The sequence below is a fragment of the Hoplias malabaricus genome, chromosome 16 (assembly GCF_029633855.1).
Source record: "Hoplias malabaricus isolate fHopMal1 chromosome 16, fHopMal1.hap1, whole genome shotgun sequence".
NCBI lineage: Eukaryota > Metazoa > Chordata > Actinopteri > Characiformes > Erythrinidae > Hoplias > Hoplias malabaricus.
Window position 1 is genome coordinate 7,354,277 of NC_089815.1, and position 23,025 is coordinate 7,377,301.

At 38.9% G+C, this 23,025-nt stretch overlaps 1 protein-coding gene across 1 annotated transcript; it reads left to right on the plus strand.

The window, feature by feature from the left end:
* Nucleotides 1–330: 330 nt before the first annotated feature.
* Nucleotides 331–16,236, plus strand: parvab (parvin, alpha b). The gene is made up of 13 exons (XM_066648032.1): nt 331–689; nt 4,497–4,586; nt 4,676–4,746; nt 4,906–5,008; nt 5,122–5,262; nt 5,394–5,509; nt 5,667–5,725; nt 8,070–8,089; nt 9,235–9,296; nt 9,377–9,445; nt 10,470–10,571; nt 11,303–11,375; nt 13,308–16,236. Exons 1-13 carry the CDS (start codon nt 554–556, stop codon nt 13,382–13,384), a joined length of 1,119 nt encoding a protein of 372 aa, XP_066504129.1. The 5' UTR covers nt 331–553; the 3' UTR covers nt 13,385–16,236.
* The last annotated feature ends 6,789 nt before the right edge of the window (nt 16,237–23,025 follow it).

Consider the following 23,025-nt stretch of genomic DNA (forward strand, 5'->3'; position numbering starts at 1 on the left):
GACCAATTCTGAAATTAATTGTTTACATTTCACCCCAAGAACAGTGCAGTGTAATCTGGCTAATTGCTTATAACAGCTTATATATTGAATATCATCATGTAGTCCTGCACAAAGCAGTGTTGTTCAACCCAAATAAATCTAATATAAATTATTTGTGCTTGCTAAGCTGAGAATATCTTAAAAATTCTTTATTTTATTTTTATATATTTTGTGTGTGTGTATAATTAATTTGTTAAAGTGACATGAATTGTGTGTCAACGTCTGAAAACGTTGAGTTCCATTAAAAGGTTCTCGGAATAGTCCGACGGACTGAATGTGGAATTCAAAAGTTGTAGCACTAACGGTAGCCGGGAATGTAACGAACCAGTGGTTTACTGAGGCAGGAGAAAAGGGTGGGACTTGGGGAGAGAGAAGGCCACTGGGAGTCGGCTGAGTGGAAGCAGAAATACTCGGCATTCCTCTGGTGTTTTTCTCTGTCGAGAGCAGTGAAAACCCTGTGTGGACATTCCCAGATTTAGCCTTTAGCGGCGAAAGGAACCGTTAGGGCACCGACATGGCTTCGTCTCCTCAAAAATCTCCTTCGTCTCCCAAACCCCCGACCCCCAAATCTCCCCCCTCCAGGAAGAAGGACGACTCCTTTCTGGGAAAACTCGGAGGAACTCTGGCGAGACGGAAAAAGGCAAAAGAAGGTGTGAGCTAATGCGGGCTTTCGGGCCTTTATTCTTCTCCACAGGACAGTTAACGGTACTCTCCGCCCGTTGAAGTAAAACGGCGGATTATTGATGTTTCATTTCTTAGTTATCTACTTAGAATGGCTTAATAAGTTTGTCTCCCCCAAACACTACATACGTTTAGATTTCTGTCGGTTATTTTCAACGTAATTTACAATTAACTATTTTGAATTGTACTATATTTTAAGTTAATTATTCATTTATTGTATTATATTTTTCATTCAGAGATCTCATTTAAACAGTATTTTACTTAATTAGCTCACATTGCCCGCATTTGACTCTTTTAGTGCATTTAGGTTTATTACATTTTGAGTTCTCTGTTTGTGCAAGTTTACAGTGTAGTCCACTAATTTGCACTTGATTTGCCTGAATTGAGTCATAATCTGTACTGAATTTAGGAACGACATCTTAGAAATATGAGCAAAATAGGCCAAATTATTATTATGAAATAGGTCTGTATTAAGACTTGTGGAAGTTCATTCTGCCCATCTTTTACTAATGACCAGTGGTTTGGAAGAATATACAGGAATATTTGATGTAGATATTAGGAATATATGTCTGTGGGATGTTGTTTTAAAATCAGTGATTACGGATATTAGCCAGATGTTTAGATTTGACTGATGTTTCATACCAACAATTTATAACAGTGCAAACCCTGTTTAAAGCTGAATTATGTAAGTTTTGCGAGTTTGGAAAAGGCGACCTCTCTGGTGGAAAACAGTTATGGCACCAAACAAGAGCATTTGGCAAAGTAAGTTGAGATGCATTCAATTTTCAGGGGCTGATGATTGTGAAAATGTTCATGTTGATTGAGCGTACAAATAGCACTTAATCAACTTTATTCAAATGGATTTGTATCCAAAGTAAACTTGGAGGAGGTAGTGGGAGATGGTGGAGATTTGTCATGAGTAATAATAGACAGAAGGCAAGATGTAACGCCTGATGTTGATGACACTTGTTCAATTGCATGGTGAGACTCACATTTATCCACCCTCCTGAAGAATCTATCTAATGATGGGTAGTGGCTGACTTTTTTCATCGTAGATGAGATGGTAACAACACATTGCCTCACGCAGGGCCCTTATTTAAACAAATATTAAACACTCAGCTATTAAACATTTTTTGAATATTCGTATGTAGAGAATGTAATATACTGTAGGTATATATCAAATGAAAAAAATAATTAAACTGAAAAAAGACATTAAAAGCCTTCTAAACAAGCTTCTCGCTCATTGCTTTGTCCCTGTGCTCCTTAAGCCTCTTTGATTCATCTAAATTTATATTGCTCCATGTTCTGTGACTCTCCGTTCATTCACTAACACACACACACACACACACACACACACACACATATATATATATATATATATAAAGCATTAATTAAATCTTAAATATTATATTTCACAAATGTTTACAAGCATTGTCTGCCATGTACATGAAAATACATGGATATTGGATATTAGGAATTTTGTAAAATGAATTATCCTACGATGCCAATATCTCTGTTGCTTACAGTAATAGAGATCCTATTTTAGAGAGAGCCTATTTTATATTGAACTAACCTATAGGATGTTGAATATGAAACTGTTGTCAACAAGCATCATACATTGAAACCCCTGATGTATACTGGTTCACTACGCTTTAATAGAGCCCATTCACAGGAGTGTAATCTCTGTTCACAAAGGCCTTGCTGGTGTGTCCACTGCACTTTTCAGTCCTTCAGGCAATGTAGGACTCACCCCTTCCAAGTGTTTACAAAAGGCTCCAAGGCCGCGCTTTAACCTTATATGGAAACGTGTTGGCCGCTGCCTCCCAAAATGAATCACAGGAGACCATCACTTGGAGGTCCTGATATACTCCCGAGTAGAAATGTCTATGTATGCTACATTTTTAAGCTTAAAGACAGAGCAGTGGGCTAACTACGATCAGGTTGACCATAAAATATTAATAAGCAGAATAAAGAGCGCATGTTTTTTTTTTCTTCAGCTAAAAACAAATGAGTCTTGAGTGGAATAGTGCTTCTCCCAAGAAAGATGTATTAGCCTTCTTCTGCTTTGCGTACAGCTGAGCCCTAACCACTAAAGCCTGGGCCATGGAGGTGAACGCAAATTACTTGGATTTATCTGATTCCATTGAGAGCCTCTTTGGTCCCATATGGCAGAAGTATATTTAGCCAGGAGTGTTGAGACATGCAGAATCTATCAGAGAGAGTAAAAGAGGGAGCGACATACATGAGACAAGCAAGCATGTTTTTTCCACAAGGGAGAGGACTAAACAAGTAGTATGGGTTTACATTTTAAAATTGAACGACTATGCTGAGATGTGTTATAAACACATATGTTTTTTGCCTGTAAAGTCCTTGACCTTTGCTGGCACTCAGCTGAGTATGATCAAGATTGCTGACGTAATGCAAGAGCTGATTAAAAACAGGATGTTGATGTCTCCAGGGATGTTGGCTTAGAGTTTGACAGGATTTTCTTATAGGCATGTGAAGCAGGGCTGTACTGATTGACCAGCATTGGTGAGATTTCATGGTGCAGAGAACATAGAGACAAAGTCCTTATAGGCAAGTCTGTCCAGTCTGTGGCCATCTTGGTGTATGCTGTTTAATGTGGCAAATTTAAAATGTAAGAAATGTGTTGCCTATTTAAACAACACAAATCAAATTAAATGACTCAATTAAAATAAGATGAAACTAACTTCATCAATATAATTTATCTAAAAATGCAATCATTGGGCGCAAGGCAGGAACACACCCTGGGGGGGGTACTTCACTGTGCCACCTTTATGCTTAATAAATTTTTGAAAATACATTTTTATTCAACCAGCATTCATTTAATTAACCTGAAACATAGAAAAAAAATTCAAAATTTCAAAGTCTTGTATAGGTTATTGTTTTTATTAAAAAGTGTCAAAATATAGTCATTCAGTTGTCAAAATGCAGACTGTGATATAAATAAGAACAGAATCATTAATATAAATATGAAATATAAAAATGAATTTTTATATCTGTATAATACTAAACATAAAACCATTAAGAATATGATAAAATATAATAATAAAAACAGTAAAAAAAAATTAATTCTCTCCTCTTTGTGTAAAGCGACCTTGGGTATTAGAGAGGCGGTATATAAATCTAATTTATTATTTTATTATTATTATTATTAAGAGTATATAAATATGGACAGCTGCATTGTTACAGTAGGTGCATAATAATTTTGAGATTTTATAATGTATTGAATAGTTTTTAAAGGAATCATAATGAATCTGGTAATGGATTTATTCCCCTAGTTAGGTCACATGAAAATGTCAAACTTTCAGAATCATGAAGTGCTCTTACTTTGTGTCCAGTCCCCTGTGGTACTGAATATGGTAAGATGTGTATTGACTGAAGGGCTGAGTTGTAGCTCTATTGTTAACCCAGACGTGTTCAGGCCTGAATGCATAGCATTAGATGTGGCACTCTGAACAGCCTCCCTCTGCTAAAACCAATACCACATAACTGACCACTAATGATGAGAGGCACAGCTTAGTGAAGAACATACTGCTGCTAAAGCGAGAGATTATGTGTCTTCACTATTAGCTCTCCCTATTAAAATAAACATGGAAATATAGCACAATAATTGGTCATTCATGTGCAATGACTAATAAAACATAGCAGGGTTAGAGAGGAACCAGAATTGTGTGTATTATAACTTCACATTTGGTGTTTATATTTTGGAGTGATCACAAATAATAATCATCATTTATTGATGCTCTTTGAAGTTTCTGAGCTCCAAGAAGAGGGCATAAATGCAATCAACTTACCCCTGAGCCCGACCCCATTTGAGCTGGACCCTGAGGACACCATGTTGGGTAAAATTTCACATTGCCAGAGTTAAAATCACTTTTCAACCCTACATTCTCCAGCTTGCTTTAAAATTGTATGCACACTCTGTCCTTAGAGGAGAATGAAGTCCGCACCATGGTTGATCCGAACTCCAGAAATGACCCTAAGCTCCAGGAGCTGATAAAGGTATCTCAGGTTCATTATGGTGCATAATTTGTACTATATATCAATTTTGACTCTACATATTGAAGGAATTGTTTAAGTTGATATTTTTATCATAAGTAAAAAAAAAAGCTTGGCTTGATACGATGCCACTTCTTGGTCTTATCTTTATTCCTGATGCAGGTCCTCATTGATTGGATCAACGATGTTTTAGTAGGAGAGCGGATCATTGTCAAAGATCTGGCCGAAGACCTTTATGATGGACAAGTTCTTCAGAAGCTCTTTGGTAATACTCTACTTGGATGCAGCACTGAAATTTTAAGCCTTGTTTAGATATGTGTTGTTTTTACATCTCTTTATTCTCTAAAAGGAAGATGTCCTTTTGTTATTGGTTTTCAGAGAAGCTGGAAGGAGAGAAGCTCAATGTTGCTGAGGTTACACAGTCTGAGATCGCTCAGAAGCAGAAGCTTCAAACAGTTCTGGAAAAGATCAATGACAGCCTTAAAGTGTCCTCCAGAAACATCAAATGGAACATTGACTGTAAATAGTTCCAAAATCCTTTTGAATATATGAGTGGACCATGTTTAGTCACTAGATTTTGACTCAGTCCATTGTTTAGTAACTGTTTTGGTCTTTTAACTTTGCCTTGACCATCAGTATTTCTTTCTTAGCGGTCCATGCCAAGAGCATAGTGGCTATATTACACTTGCTGGTGGCCTTGTCTCAGCATTTCCGAGCTCCAATCCGTCTCCCAGACCATGTGTCCATTCAAGTTGTTGTAGTCCAGGTACTTCCAGCTTGTTTTTCATGTTTGATTTGTAAGACTGTTAAAGCTTTTTAGTAGCAAGCCACTATGTGGGTTTGTTATATATTTATTTATTTATTTTTTGTCTGTGATCTATTACATTGTATTTAGTAGCATTTTCTGTTTTTTTTTTCCACAGAAACGTGAGGGCATTCTCCATTCTCGACAGGTCCAGGAGGAAATTACTGGTAACACAGAGTATGTCATCATTAATTTTCATCAGTTAAAATACACAGCTGTGCCAATGAAACTGGATATGCTAATATCATACAAAGGACTGAATTAGATTCCCCTGATAAAGAGATGTTGAATACGGGTGTCAAAAGGTTGAATTTGTGGTTAGAAATGACACTATACTAAATTGAGGTAGCCTTTAAGACTAAAAATGGATCAAAATTTACAAATATAAACTGTTGCAGTTTCACATCTGCATTTTGTACACTGCACCAAATGATAACTGCTGAAAATATGTTTTATATATCTTGATTTCCATCACTTTTGTGCTAATTGTAAGCAGTAATAAATCCAGTGCCATGTTTTACTATGGATTTCAATAATGAAATCACTGTAACACACACCCTTAAGTCAATTACTGCTTCTATACAACCGTGAAACATAATGCATTAATACATAATGTAACTGATGTGTACAGCCAAAGGTGTATATTGATTTTTTTAATAACGGCTTCAAAATACCTCAGGAACGTTTTAATGGCAGAGACTCTTCATTTAACTGCCTGGTAAAAGCAAGAGGAGTACATCACACAACTACATCTTTTCCATAACCAAATCAATGTATTTAATTGGTTCCATGTTCTGGTTCTGGGTTCTCTGTCCATTTACTTGGTGTACACCAGGGATCACATAGCAGTGTTCTCAATTGTTCTGACAAATCGTACTAACAGCAATCACACCAAGGTTTGCTTTAATCTAACCAAACCTGCCAAGTTTAAACTTGGCCAATGTGTATTTGCTTTGTTTGTATTCATTTTCTGACAGCCTCAGTGTTGTTGAGATAAATATTTATGGCCAATTTGGGGAAAATCAGTGGCCTCGGTTGATGGGAACTTTGAAACATTAAACATGACTCCATTGAAGCCTCACAATAGTTTACTGAGACAATCAGAGAAAAGTAGTTTTTTGGAAAATTTGGAAATTTGGAAAAGGCAGGAAATCAGTGGCCCTGGTTGTTGAAACCTTGGAGCTTTGAACTTGTGTACTTCATACTTGAATAGAGTCTGGCACATTGTATGTTAGAGAGTTAAATCTTTAAAACAATGTTTTTGGAAAAAGGTTGAAAATCAGGTGGCCCTGGCTTTTGGAACCTCAGAGAATCTCCAGAGTTGAAAAGTGAGAAATGCACAGTGACATGCCAGACCCTGGGGATAGAGGGTGGTCTGGATGGTGTGGAGCTGGATCCTCATTCTGATGAGCAGCTTTGCAGTGAGATGAGCTTGAGCAGCACTGTGGCAGTGCTCCTGCCAGCTCTCCACTCCTGCCCAGCCCAGCCCAGCCCAGCTCTGATTAATAGCGGTCCAGCGGGCGCAAATCACCTCCTCAGATAAGACAGAGCGAGGGCTCTTGGCTGCTGTGGGGCTCTCGGGCAGCAGCTGCCCAGGCATGCCTCTGCCGGGGCAGATTTGAGCGTGAAGGCGAGGCGCTGATGGGCACACAGGGTTGCCAGGTCTGGGGAAAAATCTTATGACCAAAGTTTGCTTAAAGACCACACAACTGAAGCTGAAACTAACCCATAATTTGTGTCCAAGCTAGAAGTGGTTTCTAATTATATTGATTTAAGTACACGATGAATGTAATTCATGTTATTTCAACTAGTAGATTAATCAGTACTAGAATGTACTCAGTTCCATTATTTACAAATTTTTCGATTCGATTTTCTTGTGGATATCATCTTTCTTGATCCAAAAATTCCAAAAGAATAGAAGGGATTGAAGAAACAGGGATTTTATTATCTCTAAATAATATTTATATTATGTATATACATTTATTTTATATTTATATTTATGTTCTCAGCTCATAGCACTTATAAGCATGTTTATTTTCATTCTCTTAATATTAATTACAGTTCCTTTGTCATTACATGCACACGCCCAAGATGTGGATTAAGCCGACTATTCCTCTCCCAATTGCATTTTCAAACTTCCCCAATTTGGCGTGAACAGCGCAAACCTGGCAACCTTGTGGGCAGACGTCCACCAGGCCAGCATCCTAAAGCCCAACTACATTTGATTGCTTCGCAACTGAGAGCACAACATGGCCCTCTCCCCTGCTAATCTTTTTGTTTGCCTTTCAATCAGGACCCCTTGATTTCACCCTCTACATTAACCCCTTAAATGCAGGAGACTGTATGTGGGCCACTGACTCAGAAACATCTAAATTGTATATTAGTTTTAAAGTAAGGAAACAAGTTTGAAGTGTTGAATTAAAATCATGAAATGCTATTTGATGTTTTCTGTTTTCACTTATTGAGTTTTTTTTATTATTAAATGAGATTCTTTCTCTATTTTGTCTTCCTTGTCTCACAGGGCACTTTCAGGAAGGCATGGTTTGTATCTTTTATTCTCAATCTTTTTAAAGGAAAAATAAAAAGTAAATGTCTGTATTATAGTTTTGTGGATGATCCACTTCACACCAAACTCCCAAATGTTTGTTGTTTGAAGTTTGCTTCATTTGTTCTTCACTGGAGCTAAAAGGCTACACTGTACAATATTGAACTTTTAACTTAAAGGTGTTTACTGAACTCTGAGTTTTCACGTACACATTTTAAAGAGCAAGACTATTTATGATTGTGCTTTACATGCACTTAATTGTCCTTTCCTAATCAGATTATCTGATTATTCAAGTGGCCATGCAAACAGTATACTCCGATTTTTGATATCAGAGAGGGGTCTAGAAATCAAATGAAGAAGTCAGTTTAAGAGAGCTGGATTATTGCTCATTACTGTGATTCCTCAGTTCACATACCTCGATTTCACCCAGATTTCTTGTTCGCGCATGCATGCAAACATAACCGGACTCATAACCGGAGTGTAGAGCCGCCTCTGACACATATTTTGAAGTTCTCTCACCGTTCTGTATCTGAGAATTCATTAGGTACGGTTCACTCCCCCCAGTCCTTACGCGAACAAGTGTCCAGCAGCTCCAGTCTCTGTCTGTAACTGAGGGACACATGCTGCGTCCAAGTACAAGCTTGTCTCCGTCACAGCAGCAGTGTAGAGAAAGCGCAGAGAAGAGCAGCACTGCGTAATATTAGAAATCATAAGAAAATAAGCTTCACGTGCAGGTAAAACGAGAACATGTTTACAAAAAGCCACAGCAGGAATTTTGTCAGACATTTCTGTGATATTATTGACTGCGGCAAAATAGAAATCAGATTATTGACAGACTCTTGTAAACTCATGTTTTCCCATTATCTGATTTCCTACGTGCATGTAAACGTGTTGATCAGATTACTCAAAAAATCTGATTTTTTACAGTTATCAGATCAACATCTTCGCATACTTGCTTGAAACCATGTTAGTCTGCTAAGTGATAATAGACTTAATTACCACGTAATAGACTTCATTATTTAGCTACTGAGACTGTATATCAAACTGTTAATATGAAAACAAATATGTGACATATATTGCTTTAACACATCTGAAGGTGAATACAATAAAATGATTTGTCTTTTCCCTCATCTTCACACAGAGCGAGATGCATTTGACACCTTGTTTGACCATGCACCAGACAAGCTGAACGTGGTAAAAAAAGTAGGTACACCTCATTCATTCTGATTCCTTATGAAACATTGCCCCTGAAGGTCATCTCATGCTGTATGCCTCTCCTGCAGACACTCATCACATTTGTGAACAAGCATTTAAATAAGCTGAATCTGGAGGTCTCTGAGCTGGATACGCAGGTAATATACTGAAAAACATATTGAATTTACTTGCCAGATGTGTACAAATATTTACATAATGTGTACAAGTGTTCGCATCATTTGCATAATTTATGATGCATTACTACATTTTTTATGTTGGTAAGATTACAGCGGTGTTAAATTATATTCTAAACAAGAAGTAACAGTAATATACCACATCACCTACAGGGAGCGCATGTATTGGCCACTATATTTCCATTTTATGAAATGTATTAATTGTTACAGATTGGAAACAATGTAAATATGAAGTATATCTTTACATTTGCTTTGGCCACGTTTTGTGTAATATCTTTTTTAATATATTCAATTCAGTAATTACACATTAAGAAATATTATCATAAGAAATAATTACACATTACTTTTCCTTGTTAGTACAACACTTAAAAACATTAAGTGATTGACTTCATATTTATCTCTTAAGTGCTGCTGCAGAAGCTCCGCCCCCAAATTCATGCACATGACTTGCGTATCATACATAATTTACCCCTCCTTTCCCCTTCCCCCATCCTGTGCACAAGCACGAACGCCCCCTGTTGCTAATTGGCTGTAATAATGTTGTGTTCCTCTGTCCGAGACACTTTCTTTGCCATGTTTCACAGAGCCAAGGCTAAGTATGAGCGCAGAATGTTTTTCAGCACGCAAGGAGATCACTGTTAGTGAACCATGAGGAAACATTCAATAGGTGCATTGGCTTGAAATCATACACAGCCTTTAAATAATACAGAAATGTGTACTCTGCAGAGGATGTGTACTTATATTCATTAAGGAAAAACATGCTGTTTGATCATGGGCACCCTAACTTTTGGATTCAACTGTATAATTATATAATAAAATATATAACAAGAACAAAAATTTGCTAAAGGTAAATGGGAGAAAGGCAAAAGTAAATGAATGAATAATAAATGATGGATTTAATTAATGTAGAAATAATCAAGCAAATTCAGCGCAATGTTTTAAATTGTATAAATATTTACATTCTTGTTCTGATGATTTTCATTATTAGTTTGCTGATGGTGTGTACCTGGTCCTGTTGATGGGTCTCCTTGAAGGATATTTTGTTCCTCTCTACAGTTTTTTCCTTACCCCGGAAAACTTTGAACACAAGGTAATGCTGTGCTTTCATTTACGTTATTTTATCTATAAGGGACAGAAGTGTGAAAGCAAAGGTGGTTCATCTGCATAGAAAAGCTTGCTAGATTGCTCTGAAACTGCTGCAAGTCTAAGGTCACTGTGTTTAGTTTCAGCTAGTGGGATATAAATCCCCTCACCATCAGACTGTGGAGCAGTGGGGCTGTTGTATGGAGTGACTGAGCTCCACCCTTGGGACAATTAGAGTGGTGTTTGTAATATAAAACTAATGATCCAACATCAGTGCCTGACTTCTCTAATGTTTTCATGGCTAAATGCCATCAAACCCTCACAGCACAGGGATGGAAAAAAATGTAAAACCTTTATTTTCAGTAGAAATATTGGATGAGCAATGGTTCACAAACCATGTGGTGTATGAAACAAAACAACAACAATTCCTACATGGCTAGCTGTGAATTACTCAATGCTTTCAGCGCATTATTCTTTATTCTTGGAACAGCGGTAAATTGAAGTTTGGTTACTGATAGAAGGTAAAATCTGGTCATTTGTAGTAGTCTACTCCGTCTTTTGCAGTGTACTTTATTCAATATGTTTTCATATGCAACCAAGGACATTCTGCCTGAGAAAGAATTTTTTTAATAACATTGTCAACTTCTTGAAACATATCTGCTCTGAACTTGCAATCTGTTAACAAAGGACATTCTTCTATTGTCAATTTTCATATATTTGTCCTATGTTCTATTGTAGGTCCACAATGTTGCTTTTTCTTTTGAGCTGATGCAAGATGGAGGTTTGGAGAAACCAAAGCCCAGGCCTGAGGGTGTGTTCTTTGTATTTTTACAATTACTTACATCTGTAGATTTTTGTCGAGCGCAACACATACTGAAGTACTGTAATCAGTTTTAGAAGACTTCATTTGCTCAGAAAAGCTAAGCCAACTTGCCTGATTACAAACAATCGTACTTTAATCAAGTTAGCAATAAGTACTGCCATGTGTATTTGTTGAGTACTTAGAGCTCTCTTTAATTTTGCTCTCATGCTTCACTAAATGCGATGCTAATCACTTCATGAGACCACTAGCTTTGATGTAAACAGTGATTGCACGCTGAATTTGATGACTGATCCTCAGTTTGCTACACTTCATAATATGGGATAACAAGCATCATGGAGCTTCTGTTTAGTTGCCTTATCTCATATTCTGATAAAAAAAAATGTTACTGTAGTGAAACTATGACTCAAATAAAGTCATCAAATTTAAGTGGGAGTAAAACCATGATGAGGTCATGATGAGGATGAGTTCATAATGCAGGAATAGCTTAATAACATTATATGTGTAGGCACAAGGTATTTAAAAATCTCTTTTCTATGGCTTATTAAATATTTCGACAAAAAAAGTTGTTCCCCTCACCTTTATTTGCTTTGAAGGGATGTCACCCACATGGCTTTGTAGTAATACGAATGAAACACATTCATTCATTCATTCATTCATTCATTCATTCATTGTCTGTAACTGCTCATCCAGTTCAGGGTCATGGTGGGTCCGGAACCTACCTGAAATCATTGGGTGCAAGACAGGAACACACCCTGGAGGGGGCACCTATCCTTCACAGGGCACCACACACTCACACATTCACTCACACCTATGGATTGAGTCACCAATCCATGTACCAACATGTGTTTTTGTACCGTGGGAGGAACACAGAGCACCCGGAGGAAACCCACACGGACACAGGGAGAACACAACAAACTCCCCACTGACAGTCACCCGGAGCGGGACTTGAACCCACAAACACCTGTCTGTGGATCCAGGCTTTTGGGACCGGCACTACAATGTGATGCATTCCAGTGGTTAATATTTATACTCTGACATTTAAAGAAATTAGATCCAAAATCTTCTGCTAACATTGATATGATACATGACGTAGGACCAGTGCTGTTCATACAGTGTCAGCAGAAATGGCACTGTATAGGTATATTTTCGTTCACTAAATGCAAAACCGGCACGGCAGGTAATGTCACAGTCACACAGCTCCAGGGACCTGGAGGTTGTGGGTTTGATTCCCGCTCCGGGTGACTGTCTGTGAGGAGTTGGTGTGTACTCCCTGTGTCCGCGTGGTTTTCCTCCCACAGTCCAAAAACACACGTTGGTAGGTGGATTGGCAACTCGAAAATGTCTGTAGGTGTGAATGTGTTAGTGTGTGTGTGTGTGTGTCTGTGTTGCCCTGTGAAGGACTGGCGCCCCCTCCAGGGTGTATTCCCGCCTTGTGCCCAATGATTCCAGGTAGGATCTGGACCCACCGCGACCCTGAACTGGAGAAGCGCTTACAGATAATGAATGAATGAATGAATAAATGCAAAACCATTGTAAATGTACCCTCCAATGTACAACAGTGGCCTAATTGTTCAATCGTTTAAAGCTCACACTGTATTCTCTTTTTTCACAAGGATATGGAAACATTTATAAGGTTTCAAAAGGGTACATTTCTTATATATAAAAAAAAAGCATTGAGTTAATACAGGGTGTGTGAAATCAATGCAATTTAATAATGTACAGCTACGAAGGGACAGGACAATTATCTTCCGATATTAAAATGCGCCCTTGAGTGTACTATATTATTGACAATTCTTGGAGAGTGTAGAGCCGTATATGTATTATTGAACCACAGAATAGTGTACAGTATCTTCTGAGCTGCTGCCTGAACTACTGCTTCTCTTTACACTCTCGCTGTTTATTCCTTGTGTGTCCTGGCAGATATTGTCAACTGTGACCTGAAGTCCACATTACGGGTCCTCTACAACCTCTTCACCAAGTACAGGAATGTGGAATGAACAGAAGATAAGCACCTCCACAACAACACCTTGCCTTTCCTTGAAATGACCAAAATGCTCTCACTATCCAGATGATATCCTTGTCAGTATTACATGAAATTATTATCATTTTTACTTTTGTCTCTATATTTCTGTATGTATTTATTTTATGTTTTTTTGTTTTTTTAAATCTACTTTGTCAGTGCAATACAGACAAATATTGAAGGACTCAGATCAAACTTAAGTGAAGACATTTGTGTGAGTCAATGCCAATTGTATTTTAGATCACCTTGCTGAATTGCTTTGAGATTTCAAGCCGGTATGAAATGCATGGTGTTAAATATTTGCACATAGGAAATTATTTGAGGCTGTTGTTGAAGTTTTTTATAAGAAAAATTTTAAAAGATGCATTTGCACATATTTTTATAGAGATCAAACAGGTCAGATCCCAACGCCTAGCACCCAACCCCCACCCCCACACACACAAACACACATACGCTTCCCCCGTTTTGTATGAAGTGATTGAAAGGAGTGCTGGGACAGAGAAATCATATGTTTAAACGTCTCTGAAGAGTATACAGAGCAAATTAAGTGGTTCAGACTATGGTCATCTTATTGTTGAGTAGGACTGAATGTTTTTCTGCGTATACAAAGCGCTTACAGATTGGAAGTAAACAGCACATGAAATTGGCTTCTGTTAACCCCACACCCAAAGGGCAATGAGAGAATTCAGACCGTATGCTGAGGATTGCTACTGGTCTGCAGAATGTAATGTGGGCGTTCTGGAAAAGAAAATAGATTCCCTTGTGCGGTTTAATTTGAAGGTCGTAGCAATCGTTTGTTTCACTGTTGAGGCTTGAATGTTGCCTGTGTGGCCCGCTGAGCCCAAGGAAAAGTGAATTCCTGTCTTTGGAACCACTTGCGTTCTCCTTATTAACCATTGATCATTTCGTGCGAACTGTTCTGTGTGTACTTTTTGGAGGAGGCTGCCGATGGGTAGACGTATAAATAAATTGATCTTGCCCTCTTAAGTTACTGACAAAGCAGAGCAATCACACTTAATAACTTTGGAGAAAAAGTGGCATTCATTTAACCTCTCCAATAAAAGGCTTGCTAAAAGGCAGAGTCGTGTGTTTAATTTAACGGCAGAGACGCCACATCCTTGATGAAATTTTAGTTTAGTTGTGGCCTGCCTGTTGACTTTGAATGGTCCTGTCGAAGGCAGGGAATTATGAAAGGAAGGGGCACATATTTTTCTGCATGTAGTGTCACACAGCTCAGTGGTACACAATTATACCTGACAAGGTTACAATAGAGGCTTCGGAGGATAATTGAAAGTGTGGCTCTGTGAATCTTTTTAGGCCGCGTTATATTTGTCCCATTCCCTTAAATGAGCTCTGTGGCCCGTCAGTCTCGTATTTTATAATTTGTGACAAATTTTGGATTTGATTCAGCCCAGTGACAAGTGAAGTGACTTAATTAAGCAGAGTGGTAGAAAGGGTGAGAGAGAGAGAGAGAGAGAGAGAGAGACACACACACACACTCCTGCACTTGATGCCAGTAGAACAGAAAACAGATAGTTATACTTTGTCATATAACACTCATGGAAGCAAATGTAGACACTGCCAGACGAATTGCAGGTTTTGTCTGTTTGTTGGTCGGCTTTTTTTATGCTTCCAAATTGCAGACTTTTATCACATGGTGGAACAAAACAGACCATGAAATGAGGCGTTTGTGGAAAAAAAAAAACCTGCGCTGCCTGTCTTTTTCTTTGGCTGCGCATTAAGAGCCAGTGTTAAATGTGAAATTTTGCACGTTTAGGGGCAGTCGCTGACAATTGCCTTTCGATAAAAACCTTTGTTCTGACACATTTTCTGCCAGGCCCATTATGACTGGAGCCAGGGGGATTAAGAGCGGAGCGCGACTTCATCAGAGACAGAGAGCTGCTTTTGAGAGAGTAAAATAACTGCAATGACCACCTGTGTAATCGAGCGTCCAGCTCTAAAGGTGTCCTGAATTGCGACGTTCCCTACCATTAGTGGACTGGCTGCAATTACCTTCGCCCAGCGCTTCCTCCTTAGCCATTCCCTTCATGATATCAAACGGGCTCAGGAGCTTGATCTCTAGCTCTGCTCAGCCATAACTGCTGTTTACTCACACATACAAAAGGGGACAGAGAGAAGCCGCTGAAACAGCTGGTAAATGCTCGACTCGGCAGAGCGCCTTATCTGAGCCCGTATTGATTTGTACTAAAGATTCTGGTCATTAGGAGTAATTGATTCCTCCATCGTTTACTCTTAGCAGTGTCTTTAGAAGACTATTAACATGCCTCGAGCATTCATTTACACCAGAGAATGCTTTTTCCTGCATTGATTAGAACGTTCCCTCTGCTATTAAAATGTTCAGATGTTTTCTACAAATGTATAAGCGAAAGAAAAGAAAATATGTTGGGGAAAACTATTTCGTAATAGATGGAAATGCTCTTTCTCTGGTATATATCAGCAGATGTATATGAGCCATTTAAAGATGTGTATTAATAGTAACTGCGGTCACACATACTTTCTCTTATACACCATTTACTCAGAGAAGTTTATTTTATCCATGAAGACTCTTTTCCAGCGATCATTAAAACTTGCCTTTGCGCCATGCTTAACACCCCTTTGCCACTAATGTAATCTGCCCTAGCATCTGGCCTTAATCTCATTTACAGGATCAGTTATGCCAAAGTCTGTTCCGGTATAAGACATTGTGCCAAGCACTGATTAAGAAACTGGTAACAGAATTTGACTATTGCTATTAACTGTATGATGCACTGTGCAGTTTTTCTCATGAATAATAAACAATTTTGTTACAAAAAGCACATTTATATTTAATCCCTGATTAATGTAATGTCCTGCAGTAGCAAGTGGCCACAGATGAGCAGAAGTGTGTATATATTGAACAGCCTGAGACCAACCTTCTTTTAACGTCTGATTAAAATGGCTATTAATTACAAATTATTTATTATTCCAGGAGATTTATGAGTAGATTAGATGTAAGATATTGCAGTCTGTATGAGGAAAATGATGAATCAGTTTGTGGGGTTTGTGTTTTTTGTTACACCAGCGTCCTTCTGTCTGGTGGAACAGTGCAGACACGTTCAGTTTCAAATATTATAGGCATTAATATTAATATTTGGTTAATAGAGTTTATATTAACAAAGTTATTTACCTCTGCTAGATCACAGACTTTTTTTAAACACATTCGTTATAATCAAGACATGGTGCAGTTAATCATGATTATTTTGAGCAGCTGTAAATGAAATAATCACAATGAATATTTTTAATACAAGAGCCACAGCCCTGAACACCTCACAGTTGTTGAATAACGGAAGCTTTCATAACTCCAATTAAAGAAAATGTTTATGAATACATTAAATAAAATAGATATGCCTGTTTCTGTGCATATCACAACCCGCCAAAAAAATGAATGCTTCTGTAAAGAAAAAAGGAAAAATAGAAAAACTGAGAAATGATGTATGTATTTAGCTATTGAGGCTTTTGTGTAATTTTCTATTATTCCCGATGCTGAATCCTGAATAATGTAATAGGCATTTTGACTGGAATATCAATATACGAAAGGTGGTCACAGATACTGCAAAGAACTATATAATACTATGATTTTTTGTTATGGTTTGAGCAATGTGCACATTTGAAGCAAGTAAAATCAAGACGTTTTATTGTTAACACTGTCGTATTTCTGACTTGCTCATGGTCTTCTGTCCACTTTTGTCCCTGCTGTGCATCAAACCAAGCCATGAGAACTAAGTACGAGGTGAACAGAGTGACTCGTCCCGCTCCTGATGGGCAGATTTCTCTGTCCCCCTCCTGTTACAGTGCTACAGTAACAGCAACAACAGGGTATGGCTTTATTTATATCAGCACTCCAGTGTGGGATTGTTCCAACGACATGCCTCTGAGTACCAGGATGACCATCAAAGGCAGCAGAGATCCATATCTTCAAACACTGCATTACAGAATTGAATTAAAGAGACATTTAGTGCACAAACATTTGGACATCAAAAACCTTGCCTGTTGCCTGGAGACTGGTGCTCTTCCTGATTTTTCGGCCAAAGCGCAGCAATGGGTGGTTTCTGTAACCCAGTTACATCCTGATTTTCAAGAAAAATAATGCTCATGTTTTCTGTTTGCACTGCCAGGTCCCAAAAATCTGTTTGCTTGAAATTCATTGGCCAATTATTTCATGCTTAGTGAAAAGCGACAAAAAAAAGCCAGCATTGAGTCTGCGGATGTCGCCAAAATTCAAATACGCTGCAAATCGCAGACATGTAGCCCAGATCTTATAATCGGTTTTAATTAAATTTTGTTAACTGTGTGGCTCCGGCATGTTTGGTGCCAGTTTTTTGCCTTTTTATCTCTCCGATGTTGAACAGAGGAATGTGATTAAAGGATCTGCGGAGAGGAACATCTACAATGTCAGGCGTCTAATCAACATTTTTCCCTAATGAATTCTTTGTTTAAGGTAACAGCATGAATACGCCACGTCCTGTTATGCAGATGAAGTCTGGGCGGTATTTTTCTAGGCCAGAAACATTCCTGCGCAAAATTTTAATGAGACGCTTTCTCTTCTGCTACAACTTTTGCTTTTTTTCTCCCCTCTGTCATCCCTTTAAATGGAATGAAAGGTGTGTTAAGGCTCTGCATAGTTTTGTGAGTACAAAAATGAAAGTTCACCCAGAAGAGCCACCCCAGCCCTGAGCTGACCACTAGAGGGCGGTGGACATGCTTGGCGTGCTTGGCTGTGAAACCGAAAGGTGGACTTTTGGGCCTGGTTCTAAGTTCTAGGTTCATTCAGACCATTGTTTTGGCTTCCACGTTCTCCAATCTGGCATGCGTGTGTGTGTGTGTGTGTATTTGTGACCATGTGTGTGAGTCCTCTGATTTGATTGGACCTACTTAATTTCAAAGTAATTACCATTACGGAGCCACATAAAAGGAATATAAATCTGATGAAAAGCCCCCCTGTGGTGGTTTTGGTTTGGCTGCCCCCCCTCCTCCAGCTCTGATTGAAATGAAGCTGTGTGTTTTTATCAGTGAGTGAGTGAGTGGTTCTGGCTGACTCGGCTCTCTTATCTCTTTCTAAAGCCAATCAGTGCGGCTGTGTGAGCAGGACACAGCCCTGGCCGGCTCTGCTGTGCACCTGGCCTCGCAGGGGCCCATGATTAGCAGAGGTCAGAGGGGTGGCAGAGAAATGAACCAAAGCAGGCCACATCACCCCCCCCCCACCGCCACCCTCCACCTCTGCCCCCTGCAGCCAAAAGACTGACATGCTCCAGTCTTCAAAGCACACAAGCGCATGCTTGTTTTTGTGCAACGTCAGGACATGGACCCATCCATAACGTCAGAACAGAACCTCGTATCTCTAAAAATGGTCAGTTGGTTATGATTTTTTTTCCAGTGTAAAATGCAGATGGTATTTTCAAATTATGTTCAAATGAAGAAAACGGAGAATGTTTTTGTTTAACTGCGGCAACGATGTTTCATATAAAATATATGGTTGTCATAAGAGACCCACATCTTAGAAACATTACAAACATTACAAACATATCTTGTACATTTTTGTTTTTGTGCTATTTCTTTCAGTAACAGTGGCCTTTTCACAGTGTGTGAACCTTCAGTCAATAGACCAACTGAAATTTGCCAAAATATGGTTTGCATTAACGCAGTAAAATGAATTAAAGGCGTTTTATCTCGAATATTGCCTGAACATTCTGCTCCTCTGGAGTGTAATAAATAGGCCATCAACATCAGTTTACAAGAGTGGTTAAATCTTTACGTCTCCATGCAGATTATTTTTGTAAGCAGTCATCTGTTGTCAATGAGCTTGCAGTACAATGAGAATTCTCTAAGTCTGAGCATAGCCTCAGTAGCTAAAACATTTACACACTTCCAGTTTGATTCTCAATTCAGGGGAAAAAAAGCGCTTTATACCTATAACTCTTTTGGGCCAGACTCCTACACTGCATTTGTCTACATCCATAACGTGAATCAAATTTAAAGTTGCTCTGGAGAGGATCGTCTGCCAAATGCGGAAAATATAGACGTGTGGCGGTTGTTCTCTACTTTAAGTCCTGAAAAAGTCATGACAAGGTATAAAAACAAACACCCACACACATTCAAACACACAAGGCCTTTGGGGCTGTATCAATCCACATCAGATTACACCACTGATAATGGACATGGACCTTCAGTGAAAGCAGAGAGCAGTAACTAGTGTTAGTGTGTGTGTTTGTAAATATCCCAGGAGGCTCTTTTCCAGGCAGTATGTATTAACCTGGAATAAAAAAAATGGTCAGAGTCATTTTTGTGGCCATGAATAAACCCATGCCGTTTTCCTTCAAACGCTCAAGTGGTCTCCAGATCAAGAAATAGTCAACATTAAATGGAGCCTTCTCTTAGAGAAGTTGCAACAGTGTGTGTGTGTGTGTGTGTTGTGCTTCAAAGCTACAGTTTAGCACCTTATTCACACCTCCAAACGCTTCGCTCCGGGGGTCTCCGCCCCCTTGAAACGCTCTGTTAACATGAGCCCCTCTCAGGTTTCTGCCCTGCATTAACTGCCTTTGTGTTAAGGCCACACCCTGTGTTAAGCCAGGTGATCACGATGTGCGTTCATGCGTGTGTGTCTGTGTGTGGGGGGTTTGTGGGGTCGGGGGTGGGCATGAGGTAAGACACATTAAAGTGTGTTTTGCAGTAAACAGCTCAGAGGCTCTGATTCCTTCTCACCTCTCCTTCTCCTCAGTTTTTTTGAACGCCCGAGGGTGCACCACTGCTGAAAACAGACAGCAGTAAAAAAAAGAAAAAGAACAGTATCAACATGAATCCCTTACTGATTTTTCCCTGTGTTGTTTTTTTCCCTTCTTTTCATCATGACTGCAGGCACTTTCTAATTTTTGTTCAATCCTTTACTTACACAGATTTGTGATAATTATGTGAGTGGGGTTTTTGGGTTCATTTAAATGACAGTGTGTAATGGTAACCGAGTGTATGATATTGTTCGCAATATATCAAAACAGTATGCGAAGCCTGGGGCTTTTCTAGAGATTGTGAAAATATTGCCAGCTTGTATATTGTATGAAATTGATTGAATCAGACCGCAGAATGCTGCTTGAAAGTGGAGAGCTTATTGCTTTCTCAAATGAGCTACTTTATCATTGTATCAGTGCGCACCTCCACCGAGATGTCATGAAGACTGTAATGTGCTCCATGCATTTTGTGCCGGGAATCAGGCTTATGATATGAGCTGAGACTCACACTTGGCTTCGATCTCATGGCAAAGTGTATTTCAGAAACACACAGTATATTGTTTGCCAATCGTTATTGCCATACTGGCTTTTTTTTTAAGTATTGATTTTCAAGGATAGCCACAATATCATCACTGTCTGACCTGAACGTTACAGCACAATGAAGATACCCTCAACATTTAATATATTTTAGTGTGTTAGTGTAAAATTAGCCAGTCATAACATTCACATTGGTCCATGGGTCAGGGAATTTTGACAAAATGTAAACAGCAGCTGTTGTTTTCAAATTGATTTGTTAATTTTGTCATTTATTAATTTATACTCTGTAACTGCTTCATTACAATCAGGGTCATGGTGGGTCGGTAGCGTACCAGGAATCTTTGGATGCAATGCAGCAACACACCCAGGACAAGGCTCCAGTAAATCACACACTCATCCAGTCACAATTTTACATCTCACCTATTCCACCTATTAGTATTTGTTTTTTTGAGCTGTGGGAGGAACATTTCATAATCCTCAGAGAGGCAACTGCAGCAGGATTCGAAACCAGGACCTTGAGTGTTGTAACTTGAACAATCACAGTTCATTTCCAGATGAGTGTTTTTGGATATATTTCAATGAATAATAGCATTTACGTAATTTTGTTTTGGCATGATATTAATACAAATATCCTTTATTATATTACTGTTTTAAAGAGTCCTTTCTACGATTTGAACATAGCTTGCTTTAGCTGTTAGCTAATTGTACACATTTAAATGACATTCATTGGTTGCTGTAGCTGGAATATCTTTTAAATGTGTAAGTGCAATATATGAGCTATCAATAGCGCACCTATTTTATATGATGACCTGCCGTCTCTGTTTGCAAAATCTATTCTATTATATTAAGCTTTGTTTTAGTGTTCTGTATAATGGTCCTGTATTGTGCAGCCTTACTACACTACTACACTGCACTGTATGTGTGTACTTTTGCTCATTTACATGCAGATTTGGTTTATATTCTAAATGCATTGTCTTCCTCTGGAAACAAATGTGTGCTCGTAATGTCACTGGACTGCAGGAGAAAGGCAGCCAGCACAGAGATGTATGGCCTCTGTGGTTTAACTGCAGTCATTTGGTGTGGCATCGCTCCTCACAAACCGCATTTCCACCTGAGTTCACGGATACTCGGAGGCTTTCATATGGGCCCTGTCCCCCTGATCCAATCTAGAGCCTGAGATGGCTATGAAAACAGGCCGTGATGTAAGGCTATGAAGCAGTTTACGGTCTGCTATTATGCAGGGATCTTGCGCCGAGGCTTCCTGGATACACCGAGCTAATGTTTAACAAGGAGCTTGTGAAACCCTCTTTGGCAGATGACCCATGACGGTGAATGAATCAGGGCTGCGACTGTACGCAGGTGTTACAGCTCCACGGCTGGACTGGGGAAGGGGGAGCTGGAGGGCCAACCGGCTCCTCCAGGACAGCCCTGCATTTACATAGATAAGCCTCCTCCCTTTTGATGCTTAATAGTTTGGTATTGAAGGAACAGACACCACCCAGGAGAGAGAAGCAGCAGATAAGATAAGAAGGCCTTGGAAAGGAGAGCTCACCACCAGAGCTGCAGACACAGGAGAAGGGTCAAGAAGAGAGCGCTGCACTTATAGAATCATTAAACAAGACTCATTGTTCATTAGTAATTGATCCGCACTGAAGGGGCTCCCGGGTGCTGTTTCCTCATTCACAACAGACTCTTTGACACAGAAAGCTCTGGCTGTTTCCAACATGCACAAACTGGTGTAATGATTAATACCTTGCAGAACCATGCCGTCAATATATTTTTGGATGTACTTAAGGGCACTGGTGTCAAAACAAGAAATGGGATACTTGCATAGACATGACCAGACAGGCCAACTTCACACACCTGCGTGGAAACATGCAGTCCTCAGGACTTCCGTGTGTTTTTCTACCTCTGCAGTTTTAGCAGGGATTTTTCATATTTTAAATACAAGAAAAGTGGCTTAAAAAGATTAGGAGTGTATGAATAGGAATCAAGAACAGTCGACAAGATCCAGTTTCTCCTGTGTGAGTAAGCCTGGTGGAACCAGTTTGACATCTGCATTCACAAAGGTGCAAACAGGTCATTTTAACACAGAGAATATTTACTCATGGTTTTACTTAGTGACTACAAACGAAAGGAGTAATTTGTATTAAACCATTGCCAGAAATGCTGAAATGGTATCTGTTTAATAGTGATGACCTTTAATTATTATGAATCCCCACTAGTTTGTCTCTGTGTTTATTAACACCCATAATAATAATACAAATATAATCACTATTAAACCATGTGTGTGTGTGTATATATACATATATATATATATATA

What these genes read in the sequence shown, in the direction of transcription:
- parvab (XM_066648032.1), top strand. Translation starts at nt 554, where the DNA reads ATGGCTTCGTCTCCTCAAAAATCTCCTTCGTCTCCCAAACCCCCGACC. An exon ending in AGCTCCAGGAGCTGATAAAG is followed by an intron (nt 4,747 to 4,905) that starts GTATCTCAGGTT and finishes TTCCTGATGCAG; the next exon opens with GTCCTCATTGATTGGATCAA. An exon ending in TCTCTGAGCTGGATACGCAG is followed by an intron (nt 9,446 to 10,469) that starts GTAATATACTGA and finishes TTTCATTATTAG; the next exon opens with TTTGCTGATGGTGTGTACCT.